Genomic DNA, 9,824 nt, shown 5'->3' with positions numbered 1-9,824 from the left:
GTTTTAAGAGAATAAAACCGATACATGAAAATGTTTTAAAAGTGTGCCCCCCCCCCTGGATGATTGGTACTACTGAAGCAGAGACCCGCAGTGCTAGTAAGTGCAGGGAATACCTCGGTCAAGACCGCGAAGACTCTTACTTACAGTTTAGTTTCCGGCATTTTAAGACTCATTTGAATTCACCAAATTCTTAGGTTTAGCTTGCCATTATTAAGTCGTTATCAGGCGCGAACACAGGGGGGGGGGGGGGGCACTCCATCCCTTTGGTGGCCAAAAAATTGGTAATTTCTTATCAAGAAATCTTTAAATACTATGCTTTTAACATATGATAACTATGACTGTGAAATCCCCTCCCCCTCCGAGCCAATCCTGGATACGCTCCTGATGACTGACCGAGCTATCCCTAGCCCGAACTCTCCTACAGCCCTTGAGCCCTTTAGATCCTACCATATGGATCTAAAATGGAGATAAGCTGATTTTGTTATTTCTCGGTCTTTTAGGTTGCTCGAGTTTTTCCACTGGGATTTCAGTGGCAAGGTTTGCTTCTTGTTCCAATTTGTTTCTAGAGATTTTGGCTTGCTCGTTGTTTTCAAAGGGGGGGGGGGGGAGGGTTCGTTATGGGACGCTTCAGGTGACGGAAATTAACAAATGCTGCCCCCCCCCCCCCCCCCCCCCCCTTAGCGGTCAGTGGTATCGAAACCGAATCCATGGGGACCCAGGGCGCCGGGGATGAATGGCAAAATTGGGGAGATGGGGCATTAGGGGGTGGGTGTGGGGGGGAGGGGTAAAAAGGATGATAAGCCATCTTCTGCCTGCCTCTAATGGATAAAATTTGTACAATAATCATAATAACATCAAGAGAAGTTAAATAATTATTTATAATTATTATTTTCTCCGAATACATATTTTATACAGAATAAATCCCAATGCAATCCCCAGTAAGTATTATAATATATAGGTATAAATTCTGAAGGATTTTCCCGTTCCATATGCATGTGTCCGGCCATTCAAACTTATTGTGGCGCTCCGCCACTGAATCTATTATTCCCTCCGTTGAGGACGGTGTGGTTTATTTATTTATTATTATTATTTTTATTTTACGAACGGAGTCTACGACGCACACGCGCGCGACAGCATTTGTCCTTACCGCACCGAGAAATACAACGTGTGCGCCGCGTAGACTCCATCTTAAATCTTAAAATCTCTATTTATCTATTCATTTATTTGAATCGCACTATCAAACCACAAAACGCGGGTGATATCAATTTTCCTCGCATTTCTGATACTGATAATGATGATGATGATGACGACGACGACGACGATGATGATGATGATGATGATGATGATGATAATGATGAATGATTAACATTATAGAGATGATGGTGATCTACATAAAACAGAAAAAAAACTCTAAAAATCGCCACCCACTGTACCATAAAACTCCTGGTACAAATACCCGACCACTAACACAAAACTACCAGTATCTCTGGTCGATATTTTTTTCATGATATGACCTTGTTACGTCAATCTTGTCACGCCATTGCCATTGTTCCTTACCACGTGATAACCATCCTCTGTCATATATCCGATGGATTCTTAAGGAACACTTCCTCCCTCGTGGATAAACCTTGAAACAAACTCCTCTCTAGTCCATCCCGGCCAGAACAGAAATTGCTGTTATCATCAAACTGAGGCTTCGAAATCTCATCATCTGAGACTATTTCACTTCCGGTATCAGGCAACAATACTTCTTCTCTTCCGGTCAAATTCACAAGCGATAACTTCCGTTTGCATTCTGAGTGGGAAACGTCGGTGTCTCCGTGCTTTTCGCCATCATGCGTGTACACATACTCTCGAGAACCCAGGCTCTTTAGCGCTATCTTCATCTCTCGTTTATCTAGAATCTCCTTGAGACAGGTGACCGAGCGCAGCCGGAGAATGGTGACAAAGGCTCGCCTGAAGTCATGTGACCTCATCGCATACAGGAACTGATTGGAGGAGCAGTTGACAAGAGTGAATAGAAACTGCAAGTCTCTGAGCCAATGAACGGTTGAGCAGTCACACGACTCGCACAAACTTATGACGTAATTCATCAGGCAAGACGGAAGTAGACAGAAGGTGAAAAATGCGAGGATGATAAGGAACGACTTGGTTAACTTCCGCTCGAATATGATGGCTTTATTGAGCATTTGTCTCTGTCGATACGAGCCCCATCGCAAGACCTGCGCCCTGAGTTTTTGGTAGACGCGAACGTACGCGAATGAGACGATAACGAGAGACGCGACTACCGCAGTGTTCGCAAAAATGAACGCGAACGTATAGAACCCCACGGCGAAATACAACATCGGAAAAGACACAGAAACGAACCAGATACCTGCTGACAAGATGAAAACTTTGCTGGCTCGGACGTCTCGTTTGTACATTGACGTCACAGATAGGTAGCGATCTATTGTAAGCGCTGATAGGCTGAGCAGTGAAGCGGTGCAAGCGATGAAGTACGCGAGATGTAACACCCACACTGTACCAGCGACTGGGAAACTTAGCGACTGCCTTATATGGAAACCTATGAAAGCAGGCTCGGTTACACAGCCGATGATAAGGTCTGCGAAAGCCAGGTTGACAACGAAATAGTTAAAGGACGACTTGAGCTGACGATGAGGGTCTATTGCCATGGAAACTACTATTAATAGATTTCCGGGAACTGTAATGACGCAAAGAATGGTTGATATTACTGCAGTGGTGTTAGACAGCGAATGTGATGCCCAGACCTTCTCGCACAAATGTCTTTCGAATACCATACTGGAAAGATGGACAAATAGGCCACCTGTGTTTTTATTGTTGCCTGTGGTAAGAGTTAAGTTTGCAGACGGTTCTGTGCTCAAAATGGTTCTTCTTCTGATATCAGTTGCTTGTGTAGACCTGAAGCTTCTTTTCGGGTAGATGGGTTACCTGTGCTTGGGGATCGGTTGTCTATCTTAACAATGGCATTCCCATTGCCGAGAGTTATTCTGCCAAACTTGGTAGATTTGGATTTTCAAACGAAATACCTTTGCAGATATCCTGTGCAAACTATCGTCTTTCCTTTGTCGAGAGAAGGTTTTCTGTGTTCAGAGTTTGCAGATGAGCTACCAGGGATGACGAATGGACTGCCTGTATTAATAGACGGGTTGCCTGTGTCGACTACCAACTTCTCTGTACCGAAAGAGAGTTCCCTGTGTTAGGAACCCAGTCGATATAGAAAAATATGGTTTTTCAGATGGGTTATTTATGCTGACAGACACGAGTTGACAGTTTTTCACTCAAGTGTCCTGACTCATAATGAACCACTTCTAGATGCTTGGCTTTGGGTGACCTTGGTGTTTTAATGGACTTTGCTCTGAAAATGAAATCATAATATTGTCAACGTGAGCAATCGGTAAAAAAAAACCTGTTATTAAAGAAGAGAGTGCCGTAATTAGAGTCTTATCCATTAAAATCACTCTTTGGCACTTATTGGATTTTGCTTCCGTTCTTGAACACGTCGTGCTAAAATAGCCCTAGGTTTTTTTTTCAGGAATTAAACACAACTGACGCTAATCTTGGAACTAGTTGGGTTATAATATTATCCTTATAAGAAGCTTACGCACCTTTTCCGCAAAGGTTTGTAAAGATAACGTGGCTGTGTTTAAAGTCGCGAGAAATCGTGAGCATAGTCTCGAGCCTGTCTTAATCTGTACAGCTGTCGACGTACGGCCGGCACACGCGACTGACCAATCACGTTTTAAGTGTGCACCTGATCTCATGGTTTTCTAAAATACGCCTGAGGCAGAGAACTAGCTACCGAATCCAAAGTTTTACTTTTTTTTTAGAATCGGTAGAATTAGGGTCAAGTACACAAGTTTAAATTTTCGTTCATACATACTTTGATTCTGTATTATTTATGGAGTTTTAGATGGAGTTATTGCTTCGCTAGTATCACAATTTCATGTTGTAATTAGCCTTATCAAATATTTGTCATTATTGTTTTCCTGGCGAAAATAGATAACTTATAAACACTTTTATCGTTTTCATCAACGCCGGCAACCTTTCCTTTGAGAGCCCCCTAATAAAGACCACACTGTCACCGTGGCTCCAAGTCACAAAAAATACACCAGAGCAAGCGCACATGAAAACCGGTTTAACACAAGCGTAAGAAAGTTAAGCAGTGTGTTCTCTCTGGCTTGCGTTCAAGAGAGAGTAGAAAATTGGAAATACTTGCGTATGAGTGGCAACCTAGAACTAGGCGAGCAAGTAGTCTTGAAATGTCAATGAGCTCATAGAGGCACGCCATCAGCTACATTCAATACACATGTACTTTTTCCGACTCAATCTTGTGAATTTCTATCTAGCAATTTCGGGCTTAAATTTTCTTTTTAAACACATTCTTTAATTTCGTTCAAATTAGGTACTGTAGTTATAGGAGATCCAGATTTGAATGTTCACAATTTGAGAAAACCCATTAGCTGACACAACTTCGTATGTAAGCATCGAAAAAACATTATTCAGCATCTTATTAAGTTTTGTTATAGTGTGTTCTAAGAATATTCTTAAAGGGCTAAACATTGTCATAAAACGGCACGATTTTAATCTTGAAAAGAAGATAATTATTTCATACCGACCCCGTAAGCTTTTCCATACCGCCAGGCACCGTGAGATGGTGATAATAAAGAAAGACTGTATCAGCAAATCGGAAGAAATTTGCCCGGGAGATAAATAAACCGAAAGATATGACAAGTATAGTCTCGCTACCGTGGTCACTTGGACAGTTCTGCTAAGCCAAAAAGAATGCAATAAGTTATTGACATCAATTTTATTAGCCACAACCAGCGTTGCGAAATCTGCTTCTGCTTCGATTATATCTTTCTGAGTTATACAATTTCTTTAAACTTTGTCTTGGGTGTCCACGAAACGCGCGTCACACTCTTAATTCGCGTGTAAGAATCTAACGATTTTGGAGTTTAATACCCCGATACATAAGAATCTGCTTAGCCAACATAAGGCTCTTATGTACAGGTCACTCATGAGGATGATGTAATTAGTCCCTACTCTGTCTGGATTGTCAGTAAAGGCCCTGTCACACGTAGATTTTTCGGCTGCAACTTGTCTCGCAAAAAAATTGTTGCAGGTCGCACGCGCCCTGTCACACGTGACGTTTTTCCTGCGACTTGAAACAATTTGTAGCAGGAAGTAGAAGAGCGTTCTACTTTTCGTGCGACTTTGAGAAATGCAAAACAAGTTGCAAAGGGGGGTGTCACACGCAAAAAAATGCGCGTGCGACCTGCAACAATTTTTTTGCGAGACAGGTCGCAAGAGAAAAAACGTACGTGTGACAGGGCCTTAAGTACCAAAAAACAAGGACCTATTTTGCCAGACTTGAAAACATCGGAGGGTCAAGTCGTAATTTCTGCTAAGCATGTGGGAGGGTAGTTATTGTCACCGTGCCATTCTTAGGCACAAATTATGAACGTCACCGATCTAATGCGCTAATTGAACCACTTGTCTAGCTTAGCCTGCTACGGAATATACGTTTTCTGTAAAACATGCGCAATAGTGGTCACGTGTTTCTAAAATGTCCCGCGGTTTATTGGTGCGATACGTGTGCAAAGTTTGCTATTTCAATACTCCCCAGGTGATCATGAGGCTAACATTGAAAGTTAAAGAGATGATATCTCAAAGTCTTTTCCATTAAATAGTGTTAATCTATGTTGAGGGGTATGCTTATTTGTCGAATAACAACAACACACTTTACATAGGCCAACTGACTCAGCATTCTTATTAAAAAATCAATCAATGTAGAATTACCTCAATTAGATGTATCAGAGGCCTTTTCAGCAAAATACGTATTTCCTCCAGGTTTGAATGTATGTATGTATGTGTGATTTGATTTTGATTGAAGCGCTTGTCGGGGAACAGCCATTCCACTGACTGACTCAGCATAATTTTGATGTTTTTTTGAGCAGGCAATATAAATTGAAATATAATGCTTGAACACAGCCCTGGAAATCTGTCGAAGATGTCCAAGTTCCTTATTCCGTGTAAAAGTTTGATTTATGAAAAAAAATCGTAAAAAAAATAGTGATACGAATCGTGCTTGAAATATCGATACAAGATATACAAGGTATATACAAGTAGCATTTTTCGTTCGCAAAGTTTCACGTCACATTTCATGCATTTATTTTCAACAAGAAGTAACGACAAAAGGTGGTTTGAATTAAGGATATATTAAAATACCACCTTCTTGGTCATATGTAAGATGGAAATGCATTCACACCGTGATAAAGATTGTACGGAAATGAAAAATGCCAATTATATTTATTCCCTGTAATCCAATCGGGTCATCGAATAAAGACCAGCATAAAAAATCGACATGAATTGGTCAATATAATCGATATATAAAACTGAGTAATGGAATAATACTCGTTTCCATTCAATATCAGCCTGCAAAAACAAAATTTGAATTAGATATAAATACGAAGTGACTCACCGAGCGAGTGAGATATGTTTTCTGTTCTTGTGGGTTCGTAGAGCGCGTGTGTAACGTCCTATTACCTTACAACCCTGCGCGCAAGTGCATATAAAGATATCAGTGGTCATTAGCTACCAATCTATCGCATTGAATTCGTAACACTACAAAGCGTCCTATTGGACCAATACTCTATCAACATGAAGTGTGGAACAACCGGATGCTAAATCAACAAAACATATCAAAGTCTGTTCTATACGACAGTGTAATATGGTCTTCGTGCATTCATTAGACTCTTTGCATTGAATAAGTATCGACCAACTCTACCTTAGCGGAGTTAGGATTCAGAAGTAGTTTCCTTTTGTACATAGAATGGCTTTTCAGGTTTCTCGCTGCAAAAGCGGTACTTATGATGTGCCCTTTAGGAGGAATCTATTGAATATGGATGGGTGATTGATGATAAAATAGTTTTTTTTATGACAATTTAGACAAGAAACCACTTGTGTTGCTGAAAATACATTTTTTTCTTTCAATTAATATAGAAATGTTAAAAAAATAGCTGAAAACGTTGATAAGTAAAAATAATAATTAGGACTCATCAAATTCATTACACATTTTTTTTTTATAAGAAGCTGGGCCGTTCTTATTTTTGTGACATTTTAAGTCGAATATGTTCTTAACGATGTATTTAAATTTTAGATTATAAAAGAATAAAATAATTTTTTAGTGTATAAAACATTGATAGCTAAAATAATAACTTGAAGTCATCAAATTTATAACACTCTTTTTTTTATAAGAACGTCTAATTTTCAGTTGAGGCTAGGCCGTTCTTATTTTTGGGACATTTTAAGCCTGAATATGGTTTTAGCGATGTTCTTAAATTTTAGTGTATAAAAGTGTGTAGTGTATAAATAGTGTATAAATCACATAGTGTATAATAGTGTATAAAAGTGTGTAGTGCATAAATAGTGTATAAATAACATAGTGTATAAAAGTGTGTAGTGCATAATAGTGTATAAATAACATAGTGTATAATAGTGTATAAAAGTGTGTAGTGCATAAATAGTGTATAAATAACATAGTGTATAATAGTGTATAAAAGTGTGTAGTGCATAATAGTGTATAAATAACATAGTGTATAATAGTGTATAAAAGTGTGTAGTGTATAAATAGTGTATAAATAACATAGTGTATAATAGTGTATAAAAGTGTGTAGTGCATAATAGTGTATAAATAACATAGTGTATAATAGTGTATAAAAGTGTGTAGTGCATAAATAGTGTATAAATAACATAGTGTATAATAGTGTATAAAAGTGTGTAGTGCATAATAGTGTATAAATAACATAGTGTATAATAGTGTATAAAAGTGTGTAGTGCATAAATAGTGTATAAATAACATAGTGTATAATAGTGTATTAAAGTGTGTAGTGTATAAATCTTGTCCTAGCAAGCATGCCATAGCCGTAGCAGGCTTCGAATAATTGGGGGGGGGGGGGGGGGGGGCACGATACAGAATTATTAAGAAACAATGGGGGCACAGCCACGCCCCTACTGGTCATTTCCTTATAATTTTTGAAAATATTGGCCTTGTTACGGACTGTATACTGCACAGTCTTATTATCGGCCTTATTTCTTCAAATACTGTGGCACCTCATAATTATTATCATTAAACCTCATTGAATATTCATGATCATTTGCGCCTGCAAAGACTCTGGGTTTCCGAGAATGCGCGACAGGGAGGATTTCCCATATCTGCTAATGAGACAGGAGGGATAATAAACAATCAAGGATTTACCTGAAGATTCTAGATATCTGGAGCCAACTGTATCTTCATGGAAATGAGGATAAACAGCTCATCAAAGAAGGTCAATCACGCCGCCATTTTATGCTCCGCTTAATGCCGAGTCACACAAGGCATCCATTTCCATTGGCTGATTCAAGCGAGTGACAGAGCAAAAAAAAAATGGCATAAAATTTTCCAATTCTCAATATATAAGCTCATGATTCCACATACAAGGAGTTTCTCTGACCAAAAGCTTAATTCCAAATTTGAAAGAAACTTAGAATATATGAAATTTAGATATTAGCGAGCAAAGTTGGCTTAATTTCTGATCAGAGCCCGACTTTTCCCTAAAAACGAGGAGAATTCATACTTTGAACATGTAAAAATTGCACTTAAAGCCTCACATCTCGAAGACGCATCCATAACAAAAAAACATTTTTTAATATGTTGGTTTACATAACATAAGTAACCTCTATGCAAAAGTTCAAGCTTACCAAAGTTAACCCGACCTTATTTTGGGAAAACTTGCCATTTTTTGCTCCTGTCCAAGCGAGTAGCCAATAATCAACCAGCGTCAATAAGTTTTCGTAGATTGTCTCCCTGTAAACAAACCACTGTATTTTCAATCCTAAACAATAATTAAGGAGGAGTTGATCGACATTCTTTAAGAATTAAGACGATTATTCTCTCAAATTAATCGACAAGTGGAGAATTGAGCGCTGCATTGGTCTTATGAGATGTCTTGCGGCATTTACGACTAAATTCCCACATTTCATTAACATTTCACTGTCGAAATAAATGCTACAGCAAGATAAAAGTAACAAAATCCCAATCCGCTTTAATAACAGAACCGAGTTTTTCAACCATCAAATCTCTTCATCGCTGCAAATAAGTCATCAAACCCACGCTTTGCAATTTCCGTTTCCCTCGAGTTTAAGCACCCTCGCGATTTTGGTGTTGTTTTTATATTTGATAATACAATAGTTTATTGGTCTAGAAAACATGAAAAAAAAAAAAAACATCCTCAATTGAAGTCCGGTACTTAGATAACGATAAACTCTTTTTTATAAGAACGTTCAGCCTGACATTTCACCAAATTTTAAGAACATGCTAAGAACATGCCGAGGCTCAGAAAGCAGAAAAGAAATTCTATTTAAGTCCTGATGCGTTTTAAAATGCAGATTACAATTGTGCTCATAGTAACATCGTTATTATTGATATTGATCATTAATGTAATTCTCTTCCTTATAATGTATTGGGTATTGTATTGTTATATACACTAAAATTTAAAAACATCGTTAAGAACATAAAATAAGAACGTCCCAGCCTATCAACTGAAAATTAGACGTTCTTATAAAAAATTGTGCATTTGATTGTTCTCATTTACGTTCTAAACTTAGCCGATGTACATGGTTTCTTTTCGTGAATCGGTATTAGGCGGGCGAGTGTAAAATGGTACGGCGGGGTGATTAGTGTCTTTTTATCTTTCCGACCTCTGCCGAGATATACTTTTAAGTATCGTAAGATAATCAAACAGTATCAAAGCCGTAGCAAGCCA

At 38.5% G+C, this 9,824-nt stretch overlaps 1 protein-coding gene across 3 annotated transcripts; it reads right to left on the bottom strand.

The window, feature by feature from the left end:
* Positions 1-860: 860 nt before the first annotated feature.
* On the bottom strand, positions 861-9,188 carry LOC116616831 (octopamine receptor beta-2R). Of its 3 annotated transcripts, none has more exons than XM_048723094.1 (2): positions 8,279-9,188; positions 861-3,376 (listed from the first exon to the last, which is right to left on the bottom strand). In XM_048723094.1, exon 2 carries the CDS (start codon positions 2,796-2,798, stop codon positions 1,578-1,580), a length of 1,221 nt encoding a protein of 406 aa, XP_048579051.1. In that variant the 5' UTR covers positions 2,799-3,376; positions 8,279-9,188; the 3' UTR covers positions 861-1,577. The 3 variants fall into 3 exon arrangements, with proteins under 3 accessions (XP_048579051.1, XP_032234799.2, XP_032234797.2); XM_032378908.2 differs by lacking the exon at positions 8,279-9,188 and adding an exon at positions 6,809-7,096; XM_032378906.2 differs by lacking the exon at positions 8,279-9,188 and adding an exon at positions 6,503-6,709.
* Positions 9,189-9,824: the final 636 nt, after the last annotated feature.

The sequence above is a fragment of the Nematostella vectensis genome, chromosome 15 (assembly GCF_932526225.1).
Source record: "Nematostella vectensis chromosome 15, jaNemVect1.1, whole genome shotgun sequence".
NCBI lineage: Eukaryota > Metazoa > Cnidaria > Anthozoa > Actiniaria > Edwardsiidae > Nematostella > Nematostella vectensis.
The sequence above is the reverse complement of the archived record's forward strand: the minus strand, read 5'-3'. Positions and strand labels throughout refer to the sequence as shown.